At 41.3% G+C, this 19,798-nt stretch overlaps 1 protein-coding gene across 1 annotated transcript in view; it reads right to left on the reverse strand.

The window, feature by feature from the left end:
• Nucleotides 1-19,798, reverse strand: part of FBXO36 (F-box protein 36) — a 68,203-nt gene that overhangs the window by 6,074 nt on the left and 42,331 nt on the right. Inside the window, exons 2-3 of the mRNA XM_045559472.1 lie at nucleotides 10,613-10,721; nucleotides 2,971-3,143 (exon numbers count right to left, since the gene is read on the reverse strand). Coding sequence (XP_045415428.1) covers nucleotides 2,971-3,143; nucleotides 10,613-10,721 — 282 coding nt within the window. The remainder of the gene's footprint in view (nucleotides 1-2,970; nucleotides 3,144-10,612; nucleotides 10,722-19,798) is intronic.

Below are 19,798 nucleotides of genomic sequence, written 5' to 3' on the forward strand. Positions count from 1 at the left end.
AGAAACAAAAAAGCCCAAATGTGAGATGAATTAAAAAAAAAATCTTGTATCAATTACAATTCTGACCATCCTTTCAAAGAGAGTTCTGGAATGTTCTATCCCTCCAGATCCTAGAAACTAAACTGAAGAGAACTATACCCACCCACACTGTCTTAGGGCATAGTGTGGTCAGACGTTCTGCTGACAACAGCGGGAGGCGAGGACAGCAGAGCCTTTACTCATCCAAGCCTGTGGGTGTGGGCACGGGATGGACAGCGCCACGTCTAAGGGTCAAAGCACTGAGCGTTTCAGAGACCATGCTGGGTGGCAGGTCCCTGAATGCCCCTATGAGGAAACCTCCCTTGTCTTTGGGATGGAGGCCTGAGCTGCTACCAAACCCCACCCCACAACACACACATGTTCAAAGGAGCTGGGCTCTGGGCCTGTTTCTGCCCTGGACACAGTCCTGCTCTGCCTGTTGCCACCACCATCTCTGCCTGTGCTTCCCAAGCTGCCACCCCACCTGAGCACCAGGGGTTAGACACCCCTGCCCAGCATTCAACAGCCATCTGAAGGTGAGCTGAGCATGCCCTGATTGCTGTGTCCCTATAACTGACCATCACTGCAGCCTACCTGGCCCACACTCAGCCTCCCACTTCCCCCGTACCCACAATCCCAAACAGCTGAGCCTGCACTAAGGCTGACCCTGGCCTGGCCCTGCCACTGCCTTGCTTTGCTCCAAGCATCCTGACTTCCTCCTGAGGAGGAAGGAACATATAAGTGTCATCTCTACTTCATTACACCACTACATTCACTTTTGAACAGAAAGCAGCCAGCACTCTTTACTTTTGTACTTCATGCTCTTGTAAAAGTACTCTAGGTGGGCGCAGTGGTGCTGTAGTCCCAGCTACTGGGAGACTGATGTGAGAGGATCGCTTGAGACCAGAAGTTCAAGACTAGCCTGGGCAACACAGCCAGACCCTAATTATTAAAAAAAAAAAAAAATTAAAAAATAATTTAAAGCATAAAAGTACTCTAATAATAGAAAAGAATGAATTACAAATAGAAATGAATAGTATAACAAAGCATAACTGCTTAAGATCCTTTCTGTATAAACGTCAAAGCAATAGCTATTATATTCCCATAATGAAGGTTATTGTTCAACAGCAACACTGAATCATATGATATCTACAGCCCCTAAAACATTTTGATGTTAAGCAGGTCATTCATTATCTTATCCCACCTTCAACAGTCCTTCAAAATTTAGTTTCTCTCCTCAGATCACAACATATTCTAAATATAAACAACAAAGGAAAACTCTTAGAAAATGTCCTAATATCAAAAAACAGATCATCTGAACAGCCTTTAAAAGATCCGAATTCTAGCACTAATGTAGCTTACTATCCTGTTACTAGCACAATACATTTTAGGATATCAGTGTGTATTGTATAATGGAAATTATGGGAGAAAACTACAAGATTTGGGGGGAAAGGAAAGAATTTTCAGGAGCTAAGACTTCCACTTACGAGTCATCATGTTTTATACTGAAAATATTTAGTTTTGTTTTATATTATAAATTGGCCTACAAACTACCCTCATCTATGACTCCCAGACCCTGGGGCTCTTTTGCTTAGTGGTTGCCAGGTTGCAAAACGCAAGGTACCCATCCTATGGTTCCAGCTATGTGGATGCAAAGCACAACTAAGCAGGGATTTAGCTCCCCCTAGTGGTAGTGTATAATTTAACACACATAAACCGTCAGAAGTTGAAAGGAATTCTAGGGCTTATCTATGAATAGTTAAAACCATATATGTCTGTTCACCTTCAAGTCTCCAGCGCCTAACACTGTGTCTAGCCCCCAGCACGAGTGCAGTGATTACTCCCTGACTGCACACAGCCCTTCGGTGTACAGTCTATCACATGGTCCAGTAGACAGGCACCTGAGGGAACCTCAGTTCTGCCCCTCACTGGCTATAGGACCTTGGGCAGATCAGTTCATCTTGCTGATTCTTAGCTTTCTTATTAATAAAATAGTAGTAGTATCTACATCTTGAGATTTCTGTGATAACTAAGTGAAATAATATAGAGTGCCGAGTGGAATGCCAGACATATAGTAAATGCTCAGTAAATGTAGTTATAACCTATTTCCCCAGAGTACACACTTACTTCCTTTTTTATCCAGACTCATGGGGGCATACATTACTGTCCCTGCATACTACCTATATCTTGCATAATTCAATATATTTATTTGATTATTTACTTATTGTTTTGTTTTGTTTTGTTTTTTGTTTTTGAGACACAGCCTTGCTCTGTTGCCCAGGTTGGAGTGCAGTGGCATGATTCTAGCTCCCTGCAGCCCCAAACTCCTGGGCTCAAGTGATCCTCCTGTCTCAGCCTCCTAAGTAGCTAGGACTATAGGTGCGCACCACCAGGCCTGGCTAATTTTTTTATTTTTGTAGAGGAGAGATCTCACTATGTTGTCCAAGCTGGTCTTGAACTCCTGGCCTCAAGTGATCTTCCCACCTCAGCTTCCCAAAGTGCTGGGATTACAGGCATGTTGCCTTATTCTCTCATACCACCATGCTTCTGCCTGAGCTGGTTCTCAACTTGGAAAGCCCTTTGACCTAGACCACCAGTCAAACTCCTGTTTTCCCCTCAAAATCCAGATAAAGTAACCCACTTCTGTGAAGCCAGGCAGAGAAAATCCCTTTGCACTGTCTGTTCCTTGCACACATCCCTTGTTGAACAGATCACACTATATTATTTGTATCTGGATGGATCTCTACTACTATTAGACTGTAAGTTCCTTGAGGACAGAAAAAATATCTTTTCATCTTTGCTGCTTGTGTGCCGGGGATAGTGTCCATCACAAAGTTAGCACTCAACAAATGAGTGTTGAAATAAATGCAAATAATAAACCACTGCTATATTTTAAAAAATTGAAAAAGTGCATGGAGAATTCTATACAGATACAATATAATCAACTGTTACCTTTGCAAATCTGCGTGATGTTTGAGAAAGCCTGGCAATATCTTCAAGATCCAGATAAGATATGATTCTCAGGAGTAAATCGTCTGAGAGCCGTTCAAGGAAGTCAAATTTACCTTCACACAAATTGAAGACATAGTCTACTATTCTTGCACCAAATATTATGGCAATTTGAACTGTAATTCAAAGAAACCAACAAACCAACATGGTTATCATGTGCAGTCACATAAAAACTATAATAATAATAATCAGTGGGACACAAGCGTTGAGACACCTTTTCCCCTGAGAGTGATGTTAAATTATGCTAAGTCATGCCTACTTCCCCCAAGCTGACTTTGGACACACACGTTTGAGGCATTTGTTTTCAACTGCTGTCCCTGCTCTGAGATGAGAATCTTTCACGGACACTCACTGTTTAGCACAGTGGTTTCTGCACCCCTTGATTGCACCAGCACCAAACTCCCGCCTATACCACCGGCTTAACTAGTCTCTGCGTGACCCGCACAGCCTCCCTGACTGGGCAGCTACATGGATGAAAAAGATGCAGGTCTGCGCGGTTTTTCTTCCCTCTCCACGCTCCACTGGGCTGAAACACACCGTCTCCTAGTTTTAGTTGATTTTCGTTCTCTTATTTCTACATGCTGTTCTCTACTAAACTTCCTTCCTTTCTCTTTACCTTCTTTCATCCCTATCTTCATACAATAGAAAAAACAAAGAGAGGCAAGGAGAAAAACAGATGACTATTTCATAAAAATTATTTTAACTTGTACCTACTCTTTTTCATACCTTTCACTTATTTCCAAATTAGGAAATAGTTCATAAAGAATCAGCTGTTATAATATAATGATCTACCTCACCATTTTCGATGTAGGAAAAAAACAGGATTTTCCCCTCCAGCTCTCTGAATAAACAAGAAATGGAAACATGCTTGGAAAGATAGATGTTTAAATTTAAACAGTGGTTAAATCTGATGACTTTTGTTTTCTTCCTGTTGTTTATCTGTATTTTCTGATCTTTCTACAATAAACCCATATGACCAATGTAATTTTTTAAAGTCTTGGAAGGGCTACCTCCTTTTAAGAGAGAGGAAAACAGGGCGATGGTGAGGTATGCTTGTGAATTCCGGTGGTCCCAAAACTGGGGGCTTTCTTGGTTTCTCACTTTTTCCCTTCTGACTCTGAAAGCACCACTATGGAGCCCTTCCAGAAACTGCTCTTAGAAGACAGAGAAAATGGAAATTAGAAAATATTTTAAACTGGCACGGTGCCTCGCACCTGTAATCCCAGCACTTTGTGAGGCTGACGCAGGAAGATCACTTGAAGCCAGGAGTTTGAGAGCAGCCTGGGCAACATAGTGAGAGTTCACCTTTGTCCTATTCTCTAAGAGTCCTCTTAAATAAATCATACAACATATTTATTGAGGCATATGTACCAGGCATTGTTCTAGATGGGTATTGAAGATCCATCAGTAAGCAAAGCAAAATCCCTACCATAATGGAGTGTACATTCTAGTGATGGAGACAACAATAAACAAATAAATAAGTAAATATATGTTATATCATAAGGTGATGAATGTTCTGGGAGAGATGGTATTCTAGGGTAAGGGAGGAGGTTGTTATTTGCTACCTAGTGGTCAAGGAAGCACTCTCTACTAAGGCAGTTTCAGCAGAGACCTGAATGAGGAGCAAACCATGGTGACATCCTGGGAAAATACATTCTAAACAGTGGGCATAGTGAGTGCAAAGGCCCTGAGGTGGAAATTTATGCTGTTTCTTGCACAAGTATGCTTGGTTTGTGCAAGAAACTGCAGGAAGGCCAGAGTGCCTGGAGGAAATAGAGGAGGCAAGAGGGGAAAGTGGCTGAAGATTGCACTCTACATGAGCCAGGAAGCCACTGGAGGTGTTGGAGCAGAGAGAGAACATGACCTGATATACGTTTTGGAAGGCTGATTCTGGCTGCTGTGCTGAGAACAAAGTATGGCAAGGGTGAAAGAGTAAAACCAGTGAGGGGACTACTTCAACAATCTGGGAGAGAGGTTACTGTTAGTTACCCATTGCTGAATAGTAAGTTATCCCAAAATTTACTGGCTTAAGCCACAAACCCTTGTTATTTTATTTTACCATTTTTGAGGTTCAGGAATCTGGGAGTGGCTTAGCTGGGTGGTGCTGGCTCAGGGTCTCTCCCGAGGTTGCAGTCAAGACATTGGCTGGGACTGTAGCAGCTGGGTCTTCAATGAGGCTGGAGGATCTGCTTCCAATAAAGCTCATGCACATGGCTGCTGGCTGAAGCCCTCAGTTCCTTGCCACATGGGCCTCTCCACAGGGATGCTTGAGTGTCCTCAAGCTGTGGCATCTGGCTTCCCCCAAAACATGTGACGAGAGAGGGAGAAAGAGAGAGAGAGAGAGAAAGAGAGAGAGAGAGAAAGAGACAGACAGGGAGAGAGAGGCAGAGAGGTGCCAAGACAGAGGTTGCAGTATCCTTTATAACCTAGTCTCAAAAGTGGTATACCATCACTTCTGCTGAATTCTATTGGTCACACAGACTGACCTAGGTGTCTAGGTACCATGTGGGAGGGCACTGCACGAGCGTGTGAACACTGGGAGGTGGGCCCCATTGGGAGTCATCATGGAGACTGCCTACCAGAGTTTAGAGTCTGGTTTTGTTGAATGGTTGGATCTAACATGTGAGAGAAAGAAACAAAGGATAACTTCAGAATTTTGCCCTTTTTCTTGGGGAGGAGGCACAAGATTGGGAGCTATTTTTGCACATGCTAAGAGTCTATTAGATACTCCAGTGGACATGTCAGATAAATATCTGAGTGTGGAGTTTAGGGGCAAGTTCATATTAGATACTAGTTTGAGACTTGCCCATTTACGGGGTACATTTAAAGCCAGAGACTGGATCTGATCTCCCAGGGCATATGAGGGGTGTCTGGAAAGTATCCAGCCATTGTTAATACCATGTTTCATATTACATGGCTGGATACTTTCCATACTGCCCTGGAAAGTATAGACAGGCAAGAGAAGAGGCACAAGAGCTAAACGCTGGGTCCCAACATTTCAATTTGGAGGGATGAGGAGGAGCCAGCAAAAGAGACTAAGGAGCCAGTGAAGCAGACAAAAAGCCAAGAGCAAGGTGCCCTTTGGAAGCCACAGGAGAAAATGTCACCCCTGAGCTAAATGCTACTGAGAGGCCAAGGCATCAAGAGTGACATGGGCCCATCCTCTGCCAGGACTGCCACCAGGTGACCTGGATTTCTACAGACTGTTGTCAGGGTATGGGATACCAGCTGGAGAGGGCCTTTGCATGAGAAAACCTTCTGGGAGATCTTAGGAATATGACAAAGAGGAGACGGGAAAAAATAAATCCAGTCGGCCCGGTGCATGGCTCACACCTGTAATCCTGGCACTCTGGGAGGCCAAGGCAGGAGGATCGCTTGAGCTCAGGAGTTCGAGACCAGCGTGAACAAGAGCGAGACCCCATCTCTACTAAAAATAGAAAGAAATTATCTGGCCAACTAAAAATATAACTATAAAAAATTAGCCGGGCATGGTGGTGCATGCCTGTAGTCCCAGCTACTTGGGAGGCTGAGGCAGGAGGATTGCTTGAGCCCAGGAGTTTGAGGTTGCTGTGAGCTAGGCTGACGCCACGGCACTCTAGCCTGGGCAACAGAGTGAGACTCTGTCTCAAAAAAAAAAAAAAAGAAATAAAAATAAATAAATAAATAAATCCAGTCAAACGTCATATACTTAGCCGCGACAGCAAACAATGATTAAGAGCTACTTCAGTATCAGGCAAAGTTCTAAATTCCATTCATGTATCAGGTCACTGAATGCTCACCAGGACCACACAGAGTAACACCACCCCCAGATGAGGATAAGGAAATGGACTCACAGAGGCCATGAGCAACCAACTGTGGTCACACAGGTGGCCAGTGGCAGCACAGAGATTCGAACCCTGGCCAGCTGATCCCTGAGCCCCACTCTGTGCCACCGAGTCTTCCTCCCTCGCTCTGGTGAGAGAGGACTTTCTGAAGGATTCTCTAAGAGGGAGGACAGAGACTAACAACAGCTGTTTAGACTTTTCCCCTCTGAGACACAGGGGTCTTTGAACTTGCTAGGCTGATTTAATTTGGTATCACAGTGCCGCTCCTGGCGGGAAGCCACTAGGCAGTCCTGAGACTACAGCTCTTAAAACTGCCTTTTAAAAAGACTGGTTGGTTCCATTTCTTTCAAGATACCAAAGAAAAAAAAAATTAAAAGATTAAAAAGCCTGGCTGGGTACACCCCTTAACTTAATCCCTCAACTCTCCTGCTATCATGCTGTGGGGCGGGAGGGAGCAGCAGGGAGGCAGGCCGGCACTCAGACTCACGACATGCCCGCTTTATTGCCTGTTTTCTTCCAGGGTCAGGAAACCTGCAAGTGGTTATGTGGTTATCTTGACACTAACGTGGAACCACCACCCCACCCCCCATCTTACCAGAGCAGGAGGGTTGAAGGCACCCGGAACAGGTAAGCCAGTGCTCAGAAGGCAGAGGCTGGCCTTGGCCTCCAATCTCTCTGGCCCAAATCCCCATCTCCAGGTTTTTGTGGACGTCAATCAGAAAATCACATAATCAATCAGTCAGTGAACATGCAGCACTCACTATCGACATATAGCTCTGGGGTAGGTACTGCATTGGTTAGAAAATAAATGGATCCCAACGTGAAAATGAAATCTGTTTTATAGAAGTTTATAGGTATCTGTGTAGGAACATGTGTGTTCCACAATTAAAGAAGGCATGACTGGACTGATTTATATTCAATCAAAAGTGAACAGTCTTTCTCCAACATGGTTCTTATTAAGCCAATAATGAAGTTTACAAATACTTGCTGTAAAGGAGTTAATAATATTGCTCCATTATGGTACACTCTTAAAAGGCAATCAATCCAGACTTTAACTATTTAAGGAAGCAAAAAAACCAAAGCCTTCTCTCTCGTAAAAAAAAAATCACTTACTATATAATGTTAAGTAATAGACTGTTTGTTTAAGAGTGTTGATTATCCGGCTGGGCTCATGTCTGTAATCCCACACTGTGGGAGGCTAAGGCAGGAGGAACTATTTATTTTATTTTATTTTTTTGAGACAGTCTCGCTCTGTTGCCTGGGCTAGAGTGCCGTGGCATCAGCCTAGCTCACAGCAACCTCAAACTCCCGGGCTCAAGCAATCCTTCTGCCTCAGCCTCCTGAGTAGCTGGGACTACAGGCATGCACCACCATGCCCAGCTAATTTTTTCTATATGTTTTTAGTTGTCCAGCTAATTTCTTTCTATTTTTAGTAGAGACGAGGTCTCGTTCTTGCTCAGGTTGGTCTTGAACTCCTGAGCTCAAAGGATCCACCCGCTTTGGCCTCCCAGAGTGCTAGGATTACAGACATGAGTCACCGTGCCTGGCCAGCAGGAGGCACTCTTGAGACCAGCCTGAGCAAGAGTGATTCTCCGTCTCTACAAAAGATAGAAACATTAGCTGGGGATAGTGGTGTGGACCCATAGTCCCCGCTATTTAGGAGGCTGAGGTGGGAGGATCACTTTTTGAGCTTAGGAGTTTGAGGTTGCAGTGAGCTATGGTCTCACCACTGCACTCCAGCCTGGGTGACAGAGTGAGACCCTATCTCAAAAAAAAAAAAAAAAAAAAAACAAAACCCCACAAAAAAACCAAAAAAAGAATGTTGGTTATCAAAGATCCTCTCAGAGTTTGCCTTCTAAATAAGATAGATATACTTAAATTTTTAAGTTTCAATGCTTAGTCCTGGCAATGTCAATACTTAGCTGTAAAATCCTGGAAGATTACATCTGTTCTGAATCCATTTGTAAAACAGGGGTAATATTTATTTCACAAGGATATTGTAACAATAAAATGAGATCATGTATGTGAAAGTACTTGATATTAATATAGATAACATTGTTAACTATGACTAGTAAGAATCTGTAAGGTGTCTTCTAGTTTTAAATTTTTATTATTAAGGAATACTTATTAAAGAGCTTAGTTGTAGAGAGTCCCTTCAGAGACATATACTCAAGTAGTTTAAGATGAAATGACATAACAACTGGGATTTGCTTCAAAATAATCCAGTGCAAACAGTGAGTTCACATGCAGGTTTTGGCCACGTTTTGAGTATTGTTGAAGCTGAATCATGAGTCTGCAGGGAGCAGAGGCTCCTGCCCCCCTAAGGTTCGTTGAAAAATCACTGACATGAGGCAGATTGATTAATAGGTGGAAAAAGACACAAATTTATTTAACATGTGTACAGGGGAACCCTCAGGATGGATTCAACTTTTCAGTGAGGTACAGAGGCATGTAAAGAATGGAAGCAATAAAACCGGTTTTACGGAAGGAAAAAGGAAGAGGCTGACAGCTAGCAAAGGTGGCCTTGTTATGTAAATGAAAGCTTAAGGCAGCAACCCTCAGACAGAATAGATGGTAAATGTTTCTTTTCAGACCTTTAAAGGTGTAAGGCTCTCAGTGAATCTTTTCTAGATTGGGGTAGGAAAGACCTGGCTGCTTCTCTACCGAAGCAAATTCCACCCCCGCCCTCCAAGAGACAGCTTTGCAGCATTACTTCTGTGAGACTCTAGGGCAGCCCTCTCAAAATGTGTCAAAGAAATATATTTTGGGGTAAAATATTTCTAATTTCCTTCAAGTACACAGGAGTTTATTAAAAATCATTCTGTCTACTTTTTATGTTTAAAATTTTCATATTGACAAGTGTTAAAATAAATAATTGGTAAGCCATTGGGCTAAATTCTTCAGTGCCCTGACTTCCTATGTAAGCAAACCCAGTCTCAACTCAGAATGGATGGATGGTGGTAGCTTAGGCAAATGAAACTTAGGCTTACCCAATCAGAAACTGCCAACTAACTTCTAACTAGAGACTTTACCAGTCGGAAACCTCCAGCTAACCTCTAACTAGGCACTTTCCACTTTAACCAATCAAATATTTTCTTTGTCTTGCTTCCTAAAATACCTTATAAAAGTTTCCCCCTCCAGTGCCCCTCAGTGGAGCACAAACCACTTGTAGTTTGGCACTGCCCAATTGATGAATATTACAGCAAAAAATTATATTTACTTGACTTCATTAATGGAATCCACATGTTAACCTGGAATCTTTAACACTTGATTTTTTTTTTTTTTTGAGAATGAGTCTCACTCTGTTTCCCTGAGTAGAGTGCCGTGGCGTCAGCCTAGCTCACCGCAACCTCAAACTCCTGGGCTCAAGCAATCCTACTGCCACAGCCTCCCGAGTAGCTGGGACTATAGGCATGCGCCACCATGCCCGGCTACTTTTTCTATTTTTAATAGAGATGGGGTCTCATTCTTGCTGAGGGCTGGTCTTGAACTCCTGAGCTTGAGGGATCCTCCCACTTCAGTCTCCCAGAATGCTAGAATTCCAGGTGTGGGCCACACCTGGCCTAACACTTGATTTTTTAAAAAAGAAATTTTAGGATACGTTAATAATTTTGTTTTGTAAGAATCTAATATTCTATATCCAAGTACATAATTACATATCAATATTTCAGATGATGATATATTTGAAACTTCTCTGACAAAAATCTATCACTAATTAAAGAGAACTTAACAACAAGTATGAAAAATGTTCCTTTCCTTACCTTGAAGATGTGAATTCTCTAGGAAGTCTTCATGAGTTTCTTTTATTTCTCCAGGTTTTGTTGATCGATACTCACTCCTCAGAGAGATCTTCCACCATCTAAAGATGACCTATATTGAATAGAGGGTTATATGAATTTAAACTGATTTCAATACCAACAGCTATGTTAAGTTTGGGGTTCTGAAAAATCACTGTCATATGCACATAGGCTATGTATCCAACATCAGCTATAACTTTGCAATCTGGCATCACATCAAATTAGAAGCAAGCTCTGGGCATCAAAGAAAGTTTTCCTTAGAGATTAGAGTCACAAAACCATAGTGCTGAAAGGAATCTTAAAAATCTATCAGGCTGCTGGCATGGTGGCTCAAGCCTGTATGTAGTCCTAGCCACTCAGGCGGAGGCAGAAGGATTGCTTGAGCCCAGGAGTGTGAGACCAGCCTGGGGAACACAGGGAGACTACCATCTCAAAAAAAAAAACCAAAAAACCTATGAGGTCAATTGATGGTAAAATGACCCAGAGCCAAATGGTTATCTGTTTCTTGAAGATATCTGAGAACAGACATTCCATGATTTGGGGAGCCAATTCCAAAGTAATTGCTTGGCTCTCTTTCCTTTCCTATAGGGCAGACAAAATGTGTGAACAGTTGGTGGCTGTATTACCCTGAATATGCCCATTTGTGCCTCACCTCAGAAGCTAAGTAAGGCTAAGCACGGTGGTTCACACCTGTAATCCTAGCGCTCTGGGAGGCCGAAGCGGGTGGATCCTTTGAGCTCAGGAGATCCAGACCAGCCTGAGCAAGAGTGAGACCCCGTCTCCACTAAAAATAGAAAGAAATTAGCTGGACAACTAAAAATATATAGAAAAATTTAGCCGGGCATGGTGGTGTTACAAACCGAGCGGCACACGGAGAGTCGGAGAATGAAGGTTTATTCGCCGGTGAGCTCAGAGGGGTCTCGCCACCAAATTCTGAGCCCTGTCTACCCAATTTTTCCCACTTTTATTAAGTTGGGGTGATCCAAGTGGTGGGGTCTCAGGTGACTAATGCCCACCAGGAAAGAGGTTAGGTTAGTTGCTGCACCAGGTAATAGGTTTAGTGTTATGCTGATGTGCCAGGTAATAGGTTAGTGTTATGCTGATGTTCCAGGTAATAGGTTAGTATTATGCTGATGTGCCAGGTGTTAGGTTAGTATTATGTTAATGCGAGTCTTCCCTGAGGGGTGGGGGTCTCAGGTGGCTGCTGTGCTAAGTAATAGATGGGGGTTTTCCTTATCAGTGGCCCATGCCTGTAGTCCCAGCTACTCGGGAGGCTGAGGCAGACGGATCGCTTGAGCCCAGGAGTTCGAGGTTGCTGTGAGCTAGGCTGATGCCACAGCACTCTGGCCTGGGCAACATAGTGAGACTCTGTCTCAAAAAAAAAAGGAGCTAAGTAAGGACAGGCCTGGGTACTACTGGGATGGGAGACTGCTTGGGAATACTGGGTGCTGTAGGTTTAGTTTAAAAGAAAGAAAAGATGAGTGGGTAATTTTCTCACAGAGAGCGATAGTACACGGCCAGGGAAAGCACCATTATATTTTGTTTGACACATGAAAGAGTGTCATTACACAGGACACTTCTTGGTAATGGATCTGCTGATAGCAAACCTTATTTCCATGGTTATGGACTGCACGTAAGTACTGTGTTGATTTCATGGCAGTGTCAACTACTGGGCCTGATGAGAAACCCGTTGAAATGTACCCAGCTTATGATATGTTTTTAAATCTGTAATGGAGCTGGGTAGTTAAATGAGATGATAAAATTTCCACTAACTTGAGAAACAGACCAAATTATTTCTACACTTGGATGAGGGCTAGGAGGAGAAAGATGGGAAACATAGTCACATTGGGGGTTAAAGCTTCAACATAAGAATTTGGGGGTGGGAGGGAAAAAATTCAGTCCCTAACAGAGGGATATCTGTTGTGAGGGGTAGAAAGAGCATACATTTTGAAGGAAGACAGGCCTGTACAATTTAATCTCTCTGCACTTCAATTTTCCTTTCTATTAAATATTATTTAATATTAACATTTTTAGAAATAATATTTCTTCTCTATTGAATAAAGATGCCAGGACGTCTGACTCTAATGCCCATATTCTTTGCACCACCTAATCTAGGACTTTTAGGACTAACTGGAAAGTCAGAAATTATTTAGTCCATCTCCCATGACTCATCTTGCAGGTGAGCAAAAAGTTTCAGAGAGGCTAGAGTAGAAGTGTTCCCTTCTCCTTCCCCACAACCTTACTCCCAGATGTTGTATTACAATGAAAGGAAAACTCAGATCGAATTCTGCCACAAAAAAGACATTTACTATACGAGGCAGGCACCATAAAAGTCCAAAACCTCTTGCTGGATGCTCAGCATCCACTTTGGCACTCTGTGGCACCCTGCCCAGGAAAGTTTCCCTCTGAGATAAGTGCTCCTATATTATTTTTTTTTCCAGTAATATTGTATCATTATTTTATTGTATGACTCTTTGTGATAAGCCACTTACAACACTTGTGGAACAAGGAAGAAAAATAACATGGGAAGACAGACAGCAAGTTGAACAAAATATAAAAGTCATCATTGGATATAAGAATTGGCCAAAACTATGTGGATTGGGTAGTTCAAGGATCTTAATTTCTTCTTTTTTTTTGTGCTTTTATTTATTTATTTATTTATTTATTTATTTATTTATTTATTTATTTATTTATTTATTTTTTAGTTCAGCATATTATGCAGGTACAAATGTTTAGGTTACATATATTGCCTTTGCCCCACCCAAGTCAGAGCTTCAAGCATGTCCATCCCCCAGATGGTGCGCACCACACCCATTAGGTGTGTATATACCCATCCCCTCCTCCTGTCTCTCATTTGCTTGATACCCAATGAATGTTATTAGTATATGTGCACTTAAGTGTTGATCAGTTAATACCAATTTGATGATGAGTACATGTGGTGCTTGTTTTTCCATTCTTGTGATACTTCACTCAGTAGAATGGGCTCTAGCTCTATCCAGAATAATACAAGAGGTGCTAGATCACCATTGTTTTTTGTGGCTGGGTAGAACTCCATGATATACATATATCACATTTTATTAATCCATTCATGTATTGATGGGCACTTGGGTTGACTTTACATCTTTGCAATTGTGAATTGTGCTGCTATAAACATTCGAGTGCAGATGTCTTATTTCTAGAATGTCTTTTGTTCTTTTGGGTAGATGCCCAATAATGGGATTGCTGGATCAAATGGTAGTTCTACTTGTAGCTCTTTGAGGTATCTCATATTACTTTCCACAGAAGTTGTACTAGTTTGCAGTCCCACCAGCAGTGTATGAGTGCTCCTATCTCTCCACATCCACGCCAAAATTTATTGTTTTGGGACTTTTTGATAATGGCCATTCTCACTGAAGATAAGTGATATCTCATTGTGGTTTTGATTTGCATTTCCCTGATGATTAGAGATGTTGAGCATTTTTTCATATGTTTCTTGGCCATTAGTCTATCTTCTTTTGAAAAGTTTCTGTTCATGTCCTTTGCCCACTTTTTGATAGGGTTGTTTGATTTTTTATTGCTGATTTTCCTGAGTTCTATATAGATTCTAGTTATCAGCCCTTTATTGGATGTGTAACATGCGAATATTTTCTCCCATTCTGTAGGTTAAGTGTCTCTGTATTATGATGACATAATCAGCCACCCTTCTAGCCAGATCAAGCAACAAAATCCTTGGTTAAGTGGGGGATTCCAGAGCAAACAGAGCTCTAGCCCAGGGTGCTACTCCAAAATACTATGCTGCCCAGCTTACTTCGTAACTGGTTCGAAAACAGGCAGAGATGCTTGTACAATCTTGTCAGCCTCATATCTTGCACACCATTCATTTCATCAACAAAAATTATTTCCAACATTCCTTATACTAATTAACCCTCCGGTACTGATTTAGAAGGCAGTATTTGCAGTGCTTGTCACAGTGGCCTCAAGAGGGCCAATCCCAACAGCATGGATTCAAGCTAACTCAGACTTACAAACAGATAAGCTTCCTAGTGGCTCCTCTGAGGTATTTAAAGTAAATTACTGAGAATAAAACACTTGCCTAAGGAAACCTAGCTAGCTAGGACCAGAATCCCAGCCTCCCCACGGCTAACTCAGAGTTCCTTCCGAGGCACCAAGCTTTCTTTACACAACCTTCATATTATATAATACATTAGAACACCTCTACAGAGCAGCACACGGAAAACTAATATTCAGAATCACAACTTAGCCCCAAGACTCAATTATGTTCCATATACTGCACTTATTAAAGCAGAATAATAGGTATTTTCTAACACTTAGTTTCTCTCAGATTGGTAAACTTTTCTAAAGTGATAAAACCCTATATTGGTGAGGACAAGCAAAAATTGGAGCCCTTAAAAATCACTGAGAGGAGCGTAAACTGGTTTGGCAATACCTATCAGAAACCTTAAAACATCCACACCCTTTGACCCGGATGCTCCACTTGCAAGAATTTATTCTAAGGAATTTATTGGAGATGTATACAACATGTCTTTGTAAGGATGGCTGTCATAGATGAATTATGATAATGAAAAATCAGAATCAACTCAAGAGTTCGATATTTGGGACTTGTTAAATAATTATGGCACATTAGATGATGCAGAGAATACTCTGTAGCCCATAAAATAATTTGTGGAAAAATAATAACATAGAACAATATTAATGATCATTTGGTAAAAGGCTCAAAAGTATATGCACCACTGATCCAAATATTGAAAGGAAAGTATTTCTATATACATGAGGAAGGAGCATCAGCATGGCAGTAAATGGAACTGTTTCATAGGACAGATGACAGATGCAACTTGAAGTGATTTGAACTAAGATGTGTCACCCAAATATTTGTAAATTGGGTGTTATCTATTAAGGTACTAGCTTATTTTAAGTCATACATACACATAAAGTTATCTTTATGTATTTCATGTTGATTTTGAAAATCCTAAAATCTATGAATTCTGCTTTCCACATCTTGGTTCTTCTGTGAAGGTTTTGTTAATGAATATGCCTGCAGGAAAAGCCACAGAGGAGCTTCTCACCATTTTTGTAAGACTGTTTAGATGTGGATAGATCCCTAGGCTTTCCCTTACTCTTCCACAGCTTCCTGATTCTCATAACCACCTATGAGCAGTGGATGACTGTGTCTGTATGGATGAAGAATCCACCATGGATGAGTTAGGTAACTTGCACTAGCTCCTCTTTTCCAGGTAGCAGCTGACTTTGCCAAGTCTAGTGCCCATTCATTGCTTCATACCCTCTCAGGAAGGGTAGGCTGTCATTCTCCTTATAGGATACATGTCATTATTTGGTAGCCTAATAGAAATCATGTAACCAGTGACAGAATTCTTTAAAAAGTTTGTATTTAGCATATTTTTAAGAATTCTGGCTGAGCATGGTGGCTCACTCCTCTAAACCCAGCACTTTGGGAGGCCGAGGAGAGAGGATTGCTTGAGGCCAGGAGTTCCAGACCAGCCTCGGCAACATAACAAGGCCCTGTCTCTACAAAAATAAAAAACTTAAGCCTGATGTGTTGGTGCATGCCTGTAGTCCCAGCTATCAGGAGGCTGAGGCAGGATCACTTGAGCCCAGGAGTTCAGGGCTGCAGTGAGCAATGATCATACCATTGCCCTCTAGCTTGGGTGACAAAGTGAGACCCTGTCTCAAAAAAAAAAAAAAAAAAAAAAATTGAGCTTACTTTTAAGAGAGATCTAAGAGATCTAAGCTTTCTCATTAATCCCCCTGGTACCACTTTTGCATAAATGTTGGAGGCAGGATGATGAAGCGTGGTCATTCACCTCATGAAGGACCCAAAGTGTGAAGTCCTATTCCCCGCTGGAACAGCAACTCCCAGGCACCTCTCCAGGAGGGACTGGACAAAAGCTGGGCCAGTGGGCACCTCAGCATTTGAGAAGGTTTGGAAAACGCGTACCCTCCCCCCACTCCTAGGCCCAAGACTGTGATACTCCCTCCACTGCTCCTCAGCTGAAATGTCCTGTTACTAGGACAAAGAATCTGGAGTAAAACAGGTCTGGGTTTAAACCCTGGTATCTGTCATTTACTTTGGGCGAATTACTTAATCTCTTTGACTTTAGTTTCCTCATCTAAAATAGAAATGACAGTGATGCTCACTCACTGCAGTTTGGAGGGGTGACATGAGAGAACGTAACATCCAAGTGCCCAGCACAGAGCCAGACACAGAGTGTGCCCCCCAGAGGCAGGTCCTTCCCTGCTCCTTCCTCCCTTTCCCTCTTGTTCACTTACTGGTCAGTCCTTCATATCTACAATAACAAACTCAACCCCAAATACCAACAGATCGGACCATATCTTTTTTCTGATCAACTATCTAACAATATTCGATCATACTTATACTTCATTCAGGCCTATTTTCCTAATTGCATTCTTCAAAGATATTTATTTCAGCTTTTCACTCAGAGACCTAGTATTTGATTTTCTAATCATCAGTAATCGTTAAGAATTGCATACTCTTGCTATAACTATGTGTCCAACAGCATAACTGGGAAGAGTCATCTATGTATTCAGTTAATAAAGAAAGTCACTTATGAAGGAACAGAGCGACATAACAGATATCACATACTAAAAGGGGCATCCTGTATCTTTCTAAGTATTTGTCCAGAAAACAGGTTTGTAATGACTGTGTATTGTGTGGTCTCTGCTTTCCCTTGCAGACCATTGTTATTCTACAAGATCAAATTTCTCCCTGTTCTGGAAATCATACATAATTAGGGGATTTCACAGAGTGAGGCTGAGATATATTGTGTCATGGAGAGTTTATGAAATTAGATCTTTGACTAGGTGAAGAAGGATTTTGTTATCTGAACAGTCTACTGAGAAATGGAAAACTCAAGAATAAACTGCATGTAATTTTACCTTTTAACATTACTCAAAAGTTCACAAAGCACTGGCATTCCAAAAGTTAGAAAGATGTTATTTTCTTAAACTGAATTATAAAGATAATTTATTTTATTTCATGGCATATTCAAAGTATGAACAATTATGATATGGTTTTAGTGAAAATTTATAACATCAAATATGTGTTCTTCTATATACCTACGTTTGGTTCAATTTGCCTAAATACAGCAACACTTAGATTTTCAGCTATGGAAAATTTACCCTGGAATGGGGAGCTGAGCACGATGGCTCACACCTATAATCCCAGCTACTGGGGAGGATGAGGCAGGAGGATTGTTTGAGTCCAGGAGTAGCAGTGAACTATGATCAGTGTCACTGCACTTCAGGCTGGGCAACATAGTGAGACCTCATCTCTTAAAAAAAAATTATCCTGAATGGTAATAATTTTATACATCAGAAATAAAAGCAACAATATTAATAATGGGAAATGGGAAAGATGAGGCTGAGGGTGAAATGAAATTAAAATAAACTGAAATTTGTAGGATGGGAAGGCTGATTATATTGAAATGTTTCTTCCCTTTGATAATTCAGAAATTATCTGTGTTATCCTGTGGTAAAGAAAAAATAAAAAAAAATAATAATTCAGAAACGAAGCTGCCCTTGGAGAGTCATTAGGAATCTATGGCAGATGTTGTTTCCCAGCCAGCATGCATTTGTCCACCTGCCCTTCCTAGAAAAGCCTGTATTTGTCCAGTTCCAGCGTCCTCTCATTTGTGTATAGTTTCTGCTCAGAGCATAGGCCTCATTGGCAGCTCCAGGAAGCAAGACCTGATCGGTCCAAGCCATTTTTGGTAGTTTCTTTCCTTGTCAGTGATTGGCATGGGAATAAGCATGTGATAAAGTTTTAGCCAATGAAACAGCAGCAGAAGTCTGCAGGAGCTCTGGAAAAGATGTTATCACTTATAAAAAGAAACTAGAAAAACACAGTTCCTTTTTGGGCACTGTCTCTTTTTGTGCTTTGATGTGTTTGCTGAAGTTGCTGCAGCCATTTTGGACTATGAGTGGAGCCATCCTGAGGTAATGACAGTCACGTGATAAAGACAGAACCAAGAGTTATGGAGAAGAGGAGCCAGAGCACAGTCACTGTGTTGGAAACTCTTTTTCTACTGACTTCAGTTTATGTGAAATAGCAGCGTATTTCATCAGGTCTAAGATGCCATCCACTGTATGCCACAGCATTACTCTATATGCCATGTAGGAAAAAAAACTGCCAGGGAAATTAAGACACAATGGTTTTTTTTATCACTTATTTCATACTATTGAAAAGCTCTTTTATTCTTCATTAAACATGTATTTATTAAATTATTTTTAGCAATTATATTAATTCATTATTTTATAAATTATAGTAAAACAATATATCTTAATAATATATTAATATTACCCTTGCATATACCTAAGAAAGGAAAATATAAGTGGAATAAATAGATGAAAGTATTCCCAAAACTTCTCTATATTCAGTCTGAGCCTTCTAAGTCACATCACGAATGAGAGTTTTCAGTCTTTCACACGGAATATTGTCCTCTGTGATGTCAAGAGCATTGAGGATAACAGTAATAAGGTATTAGACAAGGGGTGGGGGACCTGTGGCCTTAAGGCCACATGTGGCCTTCCAGATCTTTAAGTACAGCCTTTTGACTGAATCCAAATTTTACAAAACAAATCCTTTTATTTTTATTAATACATTTTGTTTGTCTTTTATATTTTTGCTTTATTTTTAAAATGAACATTTTTAAAATACCAAAGAATAAAATAAGTTTAGGCCGGGCACGATGGCTCATGCCTGTAATCCTAGCACTCCAGGAGGCCGAGGTGGGAGGATCGCTCGAGGTCAGGAGTTTGAGACCAGCCTGAGCAAGAGCGAGACCCTGTCTCTACTAAAAAATAGAAAGAAATGATCTAGACAGCTAAAAATACATAGAGAAAAAAAAATTAGCCAGGCATGGTGGCACATGCCTGTAGTCCCAGCTACTCGGGAGACTGAGGCAGAAGGATTGCTTAAGCCCAAGAGTTTGAGGTTGCTGTGAGCTAGGCTGACGCCACGGCAATCCAGCCTGGGCAACAGAGCGAGACTCTGTCTGAAAAAATAAATAAATAAATAAAAATAAAAGAATAAAGTAAGTTTAAGCAAAATAATCCTCCCAGATTGACTGTCATAATTAGAATATTAGTAACCCATAAGGGCTAAATTGACACTGT

This window comes from Lemur catta, chromosome 8 (assembly GCF_020740605.2).
Source record: "Lemur catta isolate mLemCat1 chromosome 8, mLemCat1.pri, whole genome shotgun sequence".
NCBI classification, from domain to species: domain Eukaryota; kingdom Metazoa; phylum Chordata; class Mammalia; order Primates; family Lemuridae; genus Lemur; species Lemur catta.